Below are 16,989 nucleotides of genomic sequence, written 5' to 3' on the forward strand. Positions count from 1 at the left end.
TTTACGTCTCCAACCAGCTCGAAATGACGAAATGCAATATCCCAGAATCCATTTCGTCCAAAACTCAAACGAGGCAGTGGCGGAGGAACACAGAGTGGCAGAGTTTGAAATATTACTCTTTGTGGGTCACAAAATAAACTTTTAAGATATTTTCATGCGAGAATGGTGCTGTGTAAACTTCTAATATCTGCTCGATTTATCAAGACATCACATATTTGCATAAGTGCTCTAACGTTTTTGGAGATGCCTGTTACCCACCAGCTGACCGAATACCTGGACTGGCCATTGGGCATTTACCCGGCATTTGCCCGGTGGGCCAATGGTGATTTTTCATTTTTATGTTAGTTTGTTTGTTTTTGTAATGGTATAAACAATGAAAGGTGGTGGATTAGCCAGCTGGTAATAATCAACTCTGGGCTGGACCAATTACAATACATCCGTATTGAGGGGAAAAGACTTCAGCGAGAATAAAAAAGACACAAAGCTGGAGTTATTCTGTGTCTTAGCTGCCTCTTCTCTCCTCATTCTCCCCCTCCCTCTCCTGTTGCTACTTCAATCATGAAACTGATCAATGATCAGCTGATCGTCTCTCTTGTTTGTTTATCTCCCACTTTGCGCCAGAAACAGGAAACCAGCGGATGTTGCGCTAAACAACAACAGCAGCACGTTCAAAATTGATCAGCTGTTGTTAGAATTTATTTAAAATTAATTTCTAGTATCAGCTGATGTTTGCTGGAGCCACAGCTGTAAAGCTGGAAACATGAAGGTGATACAAATCATACATATATACCAACAAAACAGTGTACATCACTGTCACAACAGCGTTTGTTTTCGTTCAAAGGCTTTATGGTTTTTCCAATAATACCTGGTGGTGTAGTCGGTGATTTTTTTGTCAGTTCAGCCTTATATATTATGTTTAACCCGAGTTCCCACCCGGTCAGCTGGTGGGTAACAGGCATCTCCGAAAACGTTGGAGCACTTATGCAAATATGTGATGTCTTGATAAATCGAGCAGATATTTGAAGTTCACACAGCTACATTCTAACATGAAAATATCTTAAAAGTTTATTTTGTGTCCCAGAAAGAGTAATATTTCAAACTCCGCCACTCTGTGTTCCTCCGCCACTGCCTCGTTTGAGCTTTGGACGAAATGGATTCTGGGATATTGCATTTCGTCCTTTCGAGCTGATTGGAGACAAAAACAGCCAATCAGATTTTTTTGCATCCAAGTCTGTGATTGGCTGGTTTTGTGGCACAAATATAACGGTGTACAGAAAGAGTTGAGCGTGCACGGGCAGAAATGTTGAGAGCGTGAGCGACACATTGCGAGCGCAAATACAAAAACTGAGCGAGAGGGGCTGCTATTGTGCGTGTGTATATGGATAATAGCAAACACGGATATACATTTTTTGCATGCAGCAATGAATTTTGTTCACTCAAATTCAGCTTTTCTTCGCTCAAAATAAATTTCTCCTCAAAATGCAACACTTGCACCTGCAAACCTTTTTTACGTGCGCTCAGAATAGTGGCACAAAAATAACGCCATACTTTCCTTATTAAGTGTGCCTATGTAATGGCACACTTATTACTATTCGACAGATTTATTATTCTTATTATTATTTTTCTTCCGCCTGAAATTATGAGATGACCCCACGACTCTTGGTAGGGATTCGTCGCACAGTTTTCCCCAAATTCCCAAAAAAAGACCCCATTTTCCCCCATCCATTTCGATGGGGATGGGCCCGAAAAAAGGCGCCAACACAGACCACTTTGAAGGCCTACCGCTCGGCCATACTTTGTCGTACTTTAAACGGGTCACAAGATTTTGGACTTTTATTGTCCAAATCCTCGTTGCGATATCTTTTACGGTTGTTTCACAAGAGCAGTTTAAGTTTTAGGAAGATTTAGATTTTCACGGAATGTTCGCCCCACTGTCAACTGCCAAAAAACCAGAGTGTGGAGAATAATTTAAAAAATTTGTCTTTCTCGTCCTGTCCCACCCAAACTGTTTGCCCTACATCAATAATTTATACATCAAAACTAGTATTAATAAATAATCTACATTGAAAGGGGTTATTTGATAAAAATAAAGAAATGACCTGCTTTGAAAGTATCTTCATCGCTCCGCGTAATTGTAGTGCTCTGTGTTTTATAACCCATATACATCACGTTACTGCCCTCTGCTGCCCTCTGCTGATCTCTCCTGTAAAAGACATTTTTAATGTTAATGAGCATTTTACATTCACAAATAAAGGATAAAAAGGGAACTGGAGCTATTACCTCATAACAGAAATGATCTTTCTGGCTTGACGTCATTCAAGAGAGATATGTTTGACATATGTTTTACAGATTATAGACCAACACGTCACAACTGCTAAATGCTGACAATCTGTTTGCGGCACAACTTTTTTGAATTTTCTGGTGAAGTTGAGCACAGGTTAAACCGATAGTAACCGTGCTCGTTTTTTAAATGCTGATGCCTCAAGTTATTGTCACCAGTTACCTAACAGGGTTACATCACAGGCATGTAGTCTAACCATTGCTTGGTCATTTATGCGCCTTCTTAAAGAAGCATGCTGAACTGAGCTCGCTTGAGATTCACTTCAGAAGCAAACACATTCAAAATCGTTTAGAGGCCTGTACCACGAAGATGAGTTTTGGCATATTCAGGTAACTTCAGGGTTAACACTGAGTTTTCTCTGCTGCAAAGGTGGTTCACTCTTCCCAGAGTACATCCCCATGGCCACTATGCTTACCAATTCTGACGTCATCATGACACCATCTTTGTGTCATGCGACAGCTGCACCGAAGTGTCTGTGACACCAGATATCTATGTTCCAGTCGATTCTCTTATTTAAAATATCAATATTTTAGTAATTTGGGGTAAATTCATTTAGTTTGTCATTAACAGGAACACAGTGGAGAGTACATGTATTTTTGGGATCGTCTAAAGGGGCCAATATTACCTGCTTTGCTCACCGTTTGTTGTTCATCATTTACACCTGCTGTTAAGGGGCAAGAAGCTGCTGCAGTATTCTCCTAAATGACAGGTCTCGCCACTTGGACAATATTGCGTCATATGCAAACTGTTTCAACACTTGGACACACTCTCTGAGCTTGCAGGATTCTCATGAAAATGGTGGTTATTAAAATCCTGCTCCTCTTAAATAATCAGGCCCCATCTTAACTTAATGACCCTGTAGTACCATATCACCCTATTAGAGCACTTTGCTCTCACACTGCAGGCTCACTGCTGGGGGCTTCCCATGATGCATTCAGTATTTCCTTTTCAGTCACATTCTTCACTCACTATGTGTTAACAGACCTCTCTGCATTGAATCGTACCTGTTATTAATCTCTGTCTCTCCTCCACTGCCTGTCTTTATCCTGTCTTCCTCCCCTCGCCCCGCAGATGGCCCCGCCCCTCCCTGAGCCTGTTTCTTCCTGTTAAAAGGGAGTTTTTCTTTCCCACTGTCACCAAAGTGCTTGCTCATAGGGGTCATATGATAGTTGGGTTTTCTCTATATGCATTATTGTAGGGTAAATGGCCTGTATTTGTATAGCGTTTTACTAGTCCCTAAGGACCCCAAAGCACTTTACACATTCAGTCATGCACCCATTCACACACTAAGGTCTACCTTATAATATAAAGCGCCTTGAGGCGACTGTTGTTGGGATTTGGTGCTGTGTAAATAAAATTGAATTGAAAATTGAAAATCCAGGCTGGTATCGATGATACTGATCTGATACTGATACTTTGTACAAAAAAGTAATGTGTGGAAACTCAAAAGCAAAAGTAATGTATTTCAAATTATTCTTTCATAAAGAATACAAGACATCAGACTTCTTGTTCTAATTCTTTAATTAGGAAGAATTATCAAACAAAAAATTAAAAACACCTGAAAAGTCAATGCCTACATAGAAAAATATTCAGTTAGTGATCATGTGACTGAAAATAATAATATAGCTGAGAAACATTTTATAGACACATGTTATTATCTATCTTATTAAATATTTTTTGAGTTGAATTTCCATTATCTTGTATTTATTATAAAGGTTTTGCAATGTGGGCAACATGGTGGCATGGTGGTTATTAGGGCTGGGCCATATCATACCGTTCACCGCTATAATGTTGGGCAACGATAACAAATTGAAATATGGCGATAAAATATGGGTAAAACGCGCATGCGCAGTGCCTTTGTTTTCATATGCACATGGCGGAAAAAGTATGGCGGCCACGGAGAATGAGAAGAGTGAAAGTGGATCGTTGAATGAAACGAATGAACCTGAACTGGTTTGTAAAAATGCTGCAGCTTCACTGGTGTGGAACTGGTTTAGCTTTCGTCCGTCAGATACACAACAAAGCACTATTTTTGGTAGCGCATGCTAGCGGGCCGTCGTTATTACCGTGTTGTTTGGAAAATACGGCGCACTTAAAATCAATCCTTTGATTTGTCTGAAAGTCGACAGAGCCCCTTATAATCCCGTGTGCCTTATGTATGAACTCTGGTTGTGTTTACTGACCTCGAGACGATTTTATGTGCACGGCGCTCGAAAATCTGTCAAATGCTTTAGTACGACTTTGCTAAGCTACGAAGCCGGTTGTCGTTAGCAACCACGACGGTTAAACAATGGCGTGGCTCCACCGTCCGCTTATTAATATATTGACCTTTCACAATAAAGCTCAAGATCCTGTTGAGACTTTTAAAAATAAACGAAATCCCGTGAAAGAGTATTCAGAGTGTTTACAGATGAGAAGCATAAAAGAGGCATCAGGTGCTAAAAAATAAACCTTAGACTCAAACTTTAGAACAGGCTTTTCCCCGCAGCACGCCGTGTAATAAATACTCACAAAGAAAACGGCGCTGTTACAACTTATGTCTAAAAATGTATCGTTTCATGCATCGGTTAAAAGTCTCAACTCCAGGTACACAGCGCCCAGCTGAAAACACTTCACGCAAGTCGAGCTGCCCGAGATTCACAGAATTTACAGAAAATGTTAAATTTTTGTGATTTATATCGTTATCGGGACGATAGATGTCTTATATCAGGATATGAGATTTTGGTCATATCGCACAGCCCTTTGTTGATTCATGGTTTTCTTCAGTTTTTGTTCTACTGCAGAATATTTTTAAGGTTATCTGCTATAAAAAGCCAGGCCAGAAAAATCTCCTTCATGTTTTTTTCTGTTTTATCCTCAGTTACTTTGACACTGTCTGAGTCAGACCTGAATTGAATCAATAATAGAAATCAGTGTTGATACCCAGCCCTAGTCAGCAGCCTAGGCCTGACAGAAGTGGATGCAGCTGTGGGTAATGAGAAAAGATGAAAAGAACGATTGATAACTTTTTCGTTAAGGCCTGAACCATCTGAAATTCATAGCCAGCTCTGACATGGAGCCATCAACCTCTCAGGTTATGTCTAACACCGGTCCGGAGACGGCATCCCATAATGAGCCACACACGATTGACTCTGAGCCAGAGCCCACTGAAAGTAAAAGGGGGACGTGTATACATTTCAAAGAGAGTGGTTTGACCAGTTTCCCTGGCTAAGATACAGTAAAGCTGACCACCTGATGCACTGCGTTTACTGTGATGAGTGTGGAAAGACCACAAGCGGCAATACTGCATTTGTGACTGCTGCTTAGGGCTGGGCGATATAGCCTAAAATTCATATCGCGATATAATTTGAAGCACGTGCGGTAACTGTCATGGTCCTGGGTCGGTGACCCAGCGCTTTTAGTTTATTATCATTTTCTAGTTTATGATGATGATGATTATTGTTTGAGTTCTATGTGTTATATTCGGTCTGCCTTTGAGTCTGCGTCTGTGTCTCTGTCTGTCTATGGTGTCAACCCGTCTGTTTGTGAAGCTGTCTGTTTAGTTCTGTGTCTTGTTTGGTTCCCCGTGTTTGAGTTTCCTGCTTTATTGTGAAGGTCTCTGTCTGATGTGAGTGTGTTCAGTTTACATTTCCCCTGTCCCGTCAGCTCCGATTCCTCCCAGCTGTGTTGCCCTCCTGTCTCTCATCCCCTGATTACTGGTGTGTGTATTTAAGCCCTGTGTGTTCTCCTGCCTGTTGCTGGTTCGTCTGTGTTCCTCCGTGGCCTGCTCGTCGTCTGCCTCTCATCCTCTTGTCGTATGCTCCCAGGTCTGTTATTTTAGTTCTCCCAGTTTAGATGTTTTCAGTTATTTGTCATGCCCCCACTGCTTGTTTGCCACTACACCTTGTAAATAAACTTCACTAGCGTTTTCATCCACTGCTTGCATCTTGGGTCCTCCTTCCTCCACACCACACGGCTCGCCTTCCCAGCTGCGACAGTAACGATATATATCACGATATATTCTTCTGTATAACGTATTTCCCACACTATAAGGCACACTTAAAATCCTTTAATTTTCTCAAAAATCGAGAGTGTGATTTATGTATGAATTCTGGTTGTGCTTACTGACCTCGAACCGATTTTGGCTGCAGAAATCTGTTAAAAAATGTTTTAGTACAACTTTGGTAAGCAGCACTGCTTGATGGATTGTCAGAGCATTACGGCTGCCGTAGTAAGGAGCTCCGCGGAGTAATCTGGGTCCAAAACTCCGTCCGTTTCAGGTCCCAAAGTCAAACGAATACTAAGAGTTAAAAACGGTCTAAATTCTTTCATCATCAGCGTTGCTGCTTTACCAGGTGTAACAATTAAGTTTAACATCCAGGCATCCATGAAAACAGAATTTATTAAATTTCACGGAGTTAGAAGTTAACAGGAAGTTAGCTCGCTAGTTTACACCTAAACATGACATACCATGTTCTGACTGAGAGATTTTTGAAGCTAATTCAAACATACAGCTCTGCTATCACTTCCTCTTTTTTTTTTTGCCTGTCCCGTTTGGCTCTTTTGCCATCAGAATCATTGTCTAAAGGCAAAGAAAGATGCCCAACGGATTTACTTTACCAAATTGACCATCCCAGTCTTGCCGTAATGGTCCATTTGATTCACCTTTTATTGTTTATTTTATTTTCACTTGCTGAATACGGGACAGACTTGACTGGAGGAAAGAAGGGGAGAAAGAAAGAGGGAAAGAGAAAGAGCTGAGAAGAGGGACGGGGGAGAAGGGCAAAAAACAAAAACCAACAGAACGGGCAGAAAGAAAAAGGAAAAAAAATGCATATATCAGTCACCTGGGGCCCGTTCTTCGTACCTCGCTAAGTAAGTTAGCTGGATTTGATTGTTGACGATTTTGCGTGATCCTGGATCGTTCGGTTCCCCGAAGCTCATCCGGGACTTGCTGTCGTAGCAACAGAGCCGTAAGCGTAAACCTGCTCGGGAGCAGGTTTACTTTATGTAAACAGGATTAGATCGCGGCCACGCAGGTATGTCCGCGTCATTTATACGAAAGCAACAGCGATATTCCACCACTGTTTCACCATAAATAAATATTATCAATGTAACTAAAGATAATGCAGCACTGGATCCTTTTATTGATTACACACAGATACATACAGGTCATTTCCTAAAAAAAGGAAATGTACTATTAACATTGTCTGTGAAGGTTCTCAGTCATCCAGGTCATCGTAGTCAAAGGAGCTTGCAAAGAAAAGCGTCTGGACTTCTTTAAGTTGCTTGAAGACGTTTCACCTCTCATCCGAGAAGCTTCTTCAGTTCTAAGATCAAATGGTGGAGAGTCCCAGATATAAACCTAGTGGGAGTTTCCCCCCACAGAGGGACAAAAGGACCCCTGATGATCCTCTAATCGCCTGAGCCAAGGTGGGAAACTGGGCGTGGGTCCCAATCAGCCAGAGTTTCGGGTGTGTTCATTGTGAAACCTGGCCCCACCTTATCATGCGAATTCCTGAGGTCAGATGGCCCAGGATGTGAGTGGGCGTTAAGGCGTCTGGGAAGGGATCTCAAAACTGGATTATAGATGGCAGAGAGTTGGTGTCGTAAACCCCCGCCTCTGTTCAAAGATGGTCGCTCACAGTGGACATAGATGCTTCTTTCACTCCTCTTTCAAACCATCTGTCCTCTCTGTCCAAAATGTGAACATTGGCATCCTCGAAAGAGTGACCTTTGACCTTTAGATGCAGATGGACTGCTGAGTCTTGTCCTGTGGAGGTGGCTCTTCTGTGTTGTGCCATGCGCTTGTGAAGTGGCTGTTTGGTCTCTCCAATGTAGAGGTCTGAGCATTCCTCGCTGCACTGTACAGCATACACCACATTGTTAAGTTTGGAAATAAACACTTATGGATATATGTGATGTCTTGATGAATCGAGCAGGTATTTGAAGTTTACGCAGCACCATTCTCACATGAATCATCTTCAAAGGTTTATTGTGTGACCCAGAAAGAGTAATATTTCAAACTCTGCCACTCTGTGTTCCTCCGCCACTGCCTCGTTTGAGTTTTGGACAAAATGGATTCTGGGATATTTCATTTCGTCCTTTCGAGCTGATTGGAGACAAAAACAGCCAATCAGATTTTTTTTGCATCCAAGTCTGTGATTGGCTGGTTTTGTCTCACAAATATAACGGTGTACAGAAAGAGTTGAGCGCGCACGGGCAGAAATGTTGAGAGCGCGAGCGACACATTGCGAGCGAGCGCAAGTGCAAAAACTGAGCGAGAGGGGCTGCTGTTGTGTGTGTGGATAATAGCAAACACTGAAATACAGTTTTTGCACGCAGGAATGAATTTTGTTCACTCAAATTCAGCTTTTCTTCGCTCAAAATAATTTTCTCCTCAAAATGCAACACTTGCACCTGCAAATTTTTTTTACGTGCGCTCAGAATAGTGGCACAAAAATAACGCCATACAACAGTGCAACCGTGACAACAAGTTAGTCTAGAGCTCTGACAGGTGTACTGCAGTCTTTATGCTTAGAGCCTAACCTACTCTCAAACAGGTTAAGTTCCAGATTAGAGATCAAGAAGTATGACATCATCACCCATTCACCAATCAGTTTTCCAGAAAATGGCATCACCATTCCTGGAAGATCCCATCAGACCTCCACAGAGTCCAAGGTTTAAAAATTAGGGGCTGGCTAAGAAACAAGCACTGATACAAAGCAAGTCTGTTTAAAAAGGAGGAGATTTGGAGATTGTGTGTTTTGGATGAGAATGAAACATGAAACTGTTCATTATAGTTGTTCATATATTGTTTACATTATATTTGTTACATCCTGCACACAACCTAACCTTTTCTCACGCAGCATGCTTGGAGCAGTGGTGATTGGCATTGGCACAGCTGGTTGTGTTAGGATCAGAGACATGCTGGTGCCACTACGTGGCAGTCCTGCAGAGAAACTCGCTGTCAAAGGATTTATATCCAGGTAACACACACATGCTGATGCAGCTCATTAATGATATGAGATATAGTGTATGTGGTCTTTGTCAAGCAAAATTATTGTCATAAATCGTTAGCTCATGATGAGTCCAGAGGTGAATGAAAATAAAGCTAACTGATGGATGTCACAACATTGCAAGGGCAGCAGTGTAAGCAGAGACAAGTTGTCCTTATTCCTACCCAGGTCCTCCAGGGGTGCACTGAGTAGTTCCCAAGGGCAGCTGAGATATCTAATCTCTCTAATTAATCTGTCCTGGGTTCTTCCATTAAGACCTCTTCAAAACAGGAGGCATCCTAGTCATCATGCAGAGGAATAGTAAAACTACAGTGAGCCCTTAACCAAAGCACGTGGATAGAATGTAGGTCGATTGGTAAACCAGCAGATTTGTTTTCAGACTCAGCTCTGCACCAATCGATGTCAGTCTTCTCACTTGTGAGACCCTGAGAAATTCCTTCCCTTGGAGTAGCTACTCCCCTCCAATCAACGGGCACTCTGCCACTTTTTTTTTTTTTACAGAGGACCATCGCCTCAGACTTGGAGGTGCTGGTTTTCATTTGAGTTGCTTCCAGCTGGGCTGTTAACCACTCTAGCTGAATGTTATCATCTGATCAAGCCAAAAGAAACAAATCATCTGCAGAAAGCAGAGGCCACCCTGAGGCCATCAAACCACAGATTCTCCATCGGAGCAGTCACAGATACAGTAGAACACTTCTTCCACCTCTTCAGTTGCCGAACTGTTTCCCAGGATTGGAACAGGTTCCAGCCCCATTCCAGGGTCTGGTTTCAGAACCCCCAAGCTGTGACGAGGTGAAGTCAGCTGTTTCCAGCTGGTATCTCTCAACCTCACACACTAATTCATGCTCCTTCCAAACTGGAGGCCATGACTTGCCATGTACCCATAAAAAGTCACAGTACACTACAGTGTTCACTGTCCCGTCCAACTCCATGAATTCAGGTGTGTAAAGTCAAGCACCCAGGGTTGCAGACTGTGTTTACGAACAGTTTGTAAGACTGTTAGTGAATTAAAGTTCATAGCGTTGTAATGTAAAGCTGTTATGTTGACAATCGGTGTATATTTTCATTTTTGTTGTTTGTGAATCTTCAGTCTCATCGGATGTTGTCTTAACTGTGACTACTGTATTCTTCCTTTTGCTTCTTTTGCTTTGGTTTACCAAAGGAGAAGCCTGGAGCCTCAGCAGGGAGTGAGTCGGATCTCACTGGAGGAGGCTTTGGGTAGAGACGACGTTCATGTGGCGTTCATCTGTACTGAGAACATGTCACACGAGGACAATGTCAGGTAAATGTCTGTGCAACTACAAAATGTTGTAGAAAAAATGTACAGGGGGTTGGGAATACTTAGATTACAAACGTGAAAGAGGTTAAACATCAGATTTAAGGAAATATGCTGAGTCATTTTTCCTGGAGTGGAAACCGCGCAATTTTTTTTCACTGAATCAGTAGCCAGACTGCATCTAGACTTAGTAACACATTGTTTTTCCCTTCATCGGGAGCAGCGCTGGGCTCTCCAAATCACAGCCAAACAGGATCCCACATTCGTGATTTTTAGTTCACAAACACTTGTTGTAATGACTAACTACTCCTGACATTTTGGAGATGTTTGCTCTTTATACAGTAAAGTTACAGCGGGATACAAATAACATCAGGCTGATCCTGCCACGATTTGTTCCCCCGGTTCAAATCACAGACAGACAGGATCCTACAGCTGTTTATGTTTTTGAACCTATTTCGCAGAGGAATTGAAAAATGTATTGATTGCAATGTTGAATATTATTACACAGGAAAAAACAACTACAGTAAAATAATGACACCGTGACGCCTCTGCCTTTGTAAATAGAGGGACAGTAACTGTGTGTGTGTATGTAAGTGTGTAAAACCTGCAGACAGTCAGATTAACAGTATTTCGTCTCTATCTGCCATTCTGCTATTCATCTCATGTAAACAATAATGTGGCCACAGCGTGACGTGATAAAAGGCGCATACCTTTGATGTTGTGTTACAAACTCCACACGTAAAGGCAAAAAATAAGTTTTAAAAAATCTCAGTTTTCTGTGATTTGAAACACGTTTACGTGGACGAAAGGTCCAAACACACAGAAACAGCTGCGTTTTTAAAAAAACCTGTGTGGGTGTTAACGCAGTGTAAAAGAGTTAGTAGTTTATTTTCTTACTACCTGTAATTTATTGCTGTTTACTTGCATTTGCTTAATTGTTTACTAAATGTTTGAGGTGTGAAATAAACCGCAGTGGAGCAAAATATGGGCGTGTGCGGTTGGAGGATGTGTTTGTGCGGGGGGGTCTAAACAAACGTTCAAATATGCCTAAGCGCTCATGTAAAATGTAATTACATATCTAATTTTGTCCCCAATAGTGCTCTATTATCTGACAGGAGTCTTTTTCTCCCATCGTAGAAAACATTTGTAACAAAATTCTGAATGTTTACGTGACCTACTACTTATTCTTGTTGCCTTCATTTTGACCAAGAACTCGTGTCTCATTAGGATGTTTCTGCAGGCACAGAAGCATGTCTGTGTTGAGTATCCTATGACCATGAGCTACAAGGCTGCGGTGGAGCTTTGGGACTTAGCTGAAGAAAAAGGTGATCATTTATGATTGTGTGCTACCATACACTTTCCCTTTGCACGTCAAACGCTGAGTTCGGAGAAATGCTGTCAAACAGATAATTAAAAAGTGAAGCAATTCAGCTGTAACATCTCAGAGTAATGGAAGTTCCTTTTATTAAGTACAGTGTTGTCATCACTACTGCTGTGAGAACAGCATGAACATTTACCCCTGATGGTTCTGCAAGTGATCACTAATTCATAATAGCATTTGGATCGGTTGTTTTGCAGAAACACAGTTTGATGATACTGTGGGAAATGACTTTTTGTTTTATTTAAGAAAAATAGTAGCTCATTTTGGATTTGATTGCAGCAACGCTTCACTTGTGTCAAGATGGGGAAACAAAGGCTAAAAAATATTTGTTATACTAAAAGAAACAGCTGAAGGAACATTTTGCGACAAATTAGGTTCATTGGCAACAGGTCAGTAATATGATTGGCTGTAGAAAGAGCATGTTAGAGAGCCAGAGTAATATTATGGGCAGAGAGTCACTAATCTGCAAAAAACCGAGTCTACAAAAGTTGTGGAACAATGTTAGAATAATGTTCTTCTGTTATGGACCACACAGACTAGATGTCTCCAACTACAGCAAATGATATTAATGATATATTAGATTCCAAGAATCTGGAGGAATGTCTGTGTGCATGGGCACAGAAAGGCTGAATGCCCCTCAGGGGGAGCTGCATTAAAAACAGACATGATTCTGTCATGGAAATGACAGCATGGATTTAGGAACGCATCCAGAAATAATTGTCTTTTAACACAGTTAGCAGGTTAAAGCTGCAAAGAAGAAGCCATCAGAAATCTGCTGTGGGCCAAACCTCTGAAGCTGAATCAAAATTTGAAATTCCTTCCCCAAAATATAAAGACGAGAGGGATCATCATGGAGGTGCATCAGACAGGAACAGACTTCAGAGGCTTTAGGGCAACATGTTTCTTCCAGGTTATACTCAGGGAGGGTCTTTGCATACCTGAGTAAGAGAACAACATTTGGCACACGAGGAAATGAGATGCTACGCAGTGGCTGGCATCTTTTTGAGACACGTTGTCTTCAAATCCAAGTTGAGCTAATATTTTCACAACATTTTTCATAAATGGTAAATTTCCTCTGTTTAAACATTTGATGTTTTCTGTATTCTGCTGAGAATAAAATACGGGCACACATGATTGCATCGCCTGTTTGCATTTTGTGTAGCATGCCTTCTTTTTTTGTTTGTAAAAGTTTGAATCCTCTGATTCTCAGCAACTGTGTCTGTTTGTCAGGAGTGATTCTGCATGAAGAACACATTGAGCTGCTGACAGAGGAATACAAACAGCTGAAGAGAGAGGTAGAGGGGAAAACCTTGCAAGAAGGTACTCTTCATTTTACTGGTAAGAGACAGAAGCTAAAGAGTGTCTTTTTAAATAACCCTTGGGTTAGAGCTGGGCGATATATCGAGTTTTTAAAAAATATCGATATATTTTTATACGAGATATAAGATCTGACAATATCCTTTATATCGATATAGTCTATGTTACGTTATAATTAAACTTGCGGAGCCGCAAGTTTGCCTCTCTTTCGTCCACTTTCGTCTTTACGCAACGTTACTCGGCCTCGTCTCTCCTTCACTGAACACAACTCCCCCTCCTCCCCCATCGCTTCACCTGCAGGAAGCAACAAGATGGACACGGCAAATCTCCTTTAACGAGTTACTGCGCATACCGTGCGTGGGGCTGGACGGCGTCAATGTGTTAGCTAGCTAACCACGCTAACGAGCTAACCACGCTAACCACGCTAACGCCATGCAGCCCAGAGGTGCTGCACGGACTAAAATCCTTTCATTTTCTCAAAAGTTGACAGCGCGCCTTATGTATGAATTCTGGTTGTGCTTGATGGCCACGAACCGATTTTATGTGGAACACGGCGCTCAGCAATCTGTCACAAATGTTTTAGTACGACTTTGGTAAACTACGGAGCTGCACCGCTTGATGGATTGTCGGAGGATTACGGCTGAGCCTCGCGGAGTGATACGTACTGTGCTTCAACGTAATAGTACCCTACTGTGTATAAGGACCATAAATGGCACCTGTTAAGAGACGTGGTTATGAAGCGGATTTCAAACTCCAGGCTGTCAGTCACAGAGTAGAAGTTGGGAACAGAGCAGCTGTGAAATCTGTCTTTGTTATTGTGCTCAGCGTCTTTTAGTTTACATTTTGACTGCACAATTGTGAGCTTTTTGTTTAGCACAAAAACAACCTTGTTTTCTTTTATTTATGGAGCATTATTATTTAATAAATGCTCATAATTTATTTTTGAGTAAATTTTATGTACATCTGCTCTATGTTAATAAAAGTGCCTGTGTGACATCTGGGACACAGCTTTGACTAAGAACTCTCTTCTTGTTCTTACTTTATGGCTTTAAAAAAATATATCGAGATATATATCTTATATCGCCATCCAGCTAAAAAATATCAAGATATGAATTTTGGGTCATATCGCCCAGCCCTACCTTGGGTTTAAAATCTGATCACGTTTCCACCAGCAGAACGTTACCCAGGGAAGGGAATATTCTGAGGATCTGCAAAGGATGAACTAGGCCCTCGTTTACAGTCCCTGCACGCGAGGCAGAAGCACAATGACCAGTGAAAACCAGATGAATATGAAAACTCTAAATATGCTTGTATGTGTATCTATGTATAATATTCTGTGCAGCACCTGTAGTGTTTAAAGAAAATTGTTGGTGTAGTTACCGCCTGTGATTTAAATAGTGAATTGTGTATCCTGTTTGTGTATAGCAGCCTGCAGACGTTTGTTTGCGACAGCACACGTCTCCTGAGCAATCCCAGCACATTCTTCTTCGGCGAGTTAAAGCATAGGAGTGGTGTGTGCTGTTACTCAGTAAGACTAAGTTCAGAGGTAGTAACGTTGAGCTTGGTATTTTTCAGAAACAATTGTTATTCTATACAAACAGAAATATAGAAATTTATGCTTTCTAAAGAAAACTCGTATCTTTAGAAATGCTATCCTTTGCAATCTTAGAAACAGTATTAGGGGAATTTTTGACAAAAATTTGATGTGAGGTCTAATAATTCAGTCATCTGTACGATGCTTTAAACACACAACAGTTCTCATCAACTCTAATTCAAACTTCAGGAAACTCTTAGTAATGTACGTGCTGTAATTTCTTCAAGGTGGAGCTTTAAAGCCTGGATTTGGTTTCCCATCATTCAGCGGCATCGCCCGCCTTACTTGGTTGGTTGAGTTGTTTGGTGAGCTCTCAGTATCTGCAGCAACACTGGAGGAGGACCCTGCTAACAGCTACAGCAAGATGACTGCAAAGCTGCTAACATCTGACAACAGGTACGGAGGATAGATCCATCTGAATGAAGAACAAGAGGAGGACTATACCCTAAGTGAAAATAGGACATCTTATCCCACATGTCAGCACACAAGACTGGGGGCTAGGGCCAACATCAGAGCAGGGTTGGACCAAACAGACTAACTAAACCCCAAACAACAGGAATGTACATGTGGATAATATTTCAAAAATCATAGCCAAAAGTCTGTTTGAAACATCACTCTTTTCTGTTGTCAGTTGTGCAGTACATGCGTCATAACTTCATTTCACCTAACTGGAATAAATAAAAGTATTTTTAAAGTCAGAAAGCCATTGGAGTAGCCACTGAGTGAGAATATGTCCCAGTCGTTTGGTTGTCATGACGAAAGGACAGATGAGAGGCGTAAATGACGTGTAATCATTTCATCTTATGTCCATCCAGATCTCTGACATGGATTGAGGAACGGCAACCAGGCCTCCCCCGAGCAAAAAACATCAACTTTCAGTTTGATTCAGGGCCTCTGACTCAGATTCCTCCGGCACCAAGAGGGACCGTGGGCCTTTTTATGCAAGACCTGATCCATTTCTCTGCTAAGCTGGCAGGCCAAGTGAGTCCTGAAGAGCTCCAGAGAGAGAGAGTCAGGGTCCTACACTGCCTGGAACTGGCAGGCAAAATACAAGAGCTTTGCCAAGGTTAAAGGGAAACTCCTTGATCTCATTGGATGATAGTTACATTTATACCCCTGTTTCAAAAAACATTTGGGATGCTGTGTGGAATGTAAATAAAATGCAGTGATTTGAAAGTCACATATATTTATAGGCTACGTCCACACGTACACGGGTATTTTTGAAAACGGAGATTTTCTGTTTTCGAAAATAAACGCAGAAATAAACGCAGAAATGAAGGAAAACGCTGCTATGAACATGCCAAAGCAACAGGTGGCGATATATTCCTAACCTGTAGAAATGTTGGCCAATCAGAAGTCTAGAAGCCTCGGTGGGAAATAGTAAACAAGGCTGGGGCATAGAAGCAGAACCGAGTCGTATGTGTGGAGGGACAGTAACTGTTTGTGTGTATGTAAGCATTTAAACACTGCAGAGAGTACAAGTAACAGTAACAGTATTGTAGAAATTCATTTCACCGAAACAATTACGTGGCGCACAGTGTGACGTCAAAAATGGCGCACACCTTTGACGCTGCGTTTTCTGCGTTTTCTCTGTTTTTTTCGTCCACACGTAAATGCAAAAACGGAGTTTTCAAAACTATCCACCCTGGCCGGAGTTTTTAAAAATCTCCGTTTTCAGTGACCGAAAACGCCGTTTACGTGTGGACGAAAGGTGCAAACGCATAGAAAAATCTGCGTTTTCAAAAATACCCGGGTACGTGTGGACGTAGCCTCAGTTTATTCACAATAAAACAACAACCTTCATAAATATCTGGGAAGTGAGGAATGCTGCGTTTGTAGCAGAGGAATGTCGTCCCATTGTTGTGTGATAGAGAATTCAAAGAACTCTTCTTTTGAACTGAGCGCTGACAACAACCTGGATGTCCACGTGCCATCCATGTTTCCCAAAAACAGTTGCTTTAATCGTTTGGCTTTTTCTTTGCATGACATAATTTTAAACTGCATTTATGGATGACATTATTGACTTGCAAGCTTATTCCAGTTGGACTTTCTAAGTGGGGACATCCCAGTTGTTTTGGGAAG

At 41.6% G+C, this 16,989-nt stretch overlaps 1 protein-coding gene across 1 annotated transcript; it reads left to right on the forward strand.

Moving 5' to 3' along the window:
* The first annotated feature begins 9,190 nt into the window (after nt 1-9,190).
* Nucleotides 9,191-16,131, forward strand: blvra (biliverdin reductase A). The gene is made up of 6 exons (XM_085378539.1): nt 9,191-9,309; nt 10,502-10,621; nt 11,843-11,940; nt 13,227-13,334; nt 15,135-15,303; nt 15,723-16,131. The coding sequence occupies exons 1-6, from the start codon at nt 9,191-9,193 to the stop codon at nt 15,976-15,978; spliced, it is 870 nt and encodes a 289-aa protein (XP_085234665.1). The 3' UTR covers nt 15,979-16,131.
* The last annotated feature ends 858 nt before the right edge of the window (nt 16,132-16,989 follow it).

This window comes from Diplotaxodon limnothrissa, linkage group LG18, assembly GCF_057381915.1.
Source record: "Diplotaxodon limnothrissa isolate DT_005_m linkage group LG18, D_limnothrissa_male_GT1.1, whole genome shotgun sequence".
NCBI lineage: Eukaryota > Metazoa > Chordata > Actinopteri > Cichliformes > Cichlidae > Diplotaxodon > Diplotaxodon limnothrissa.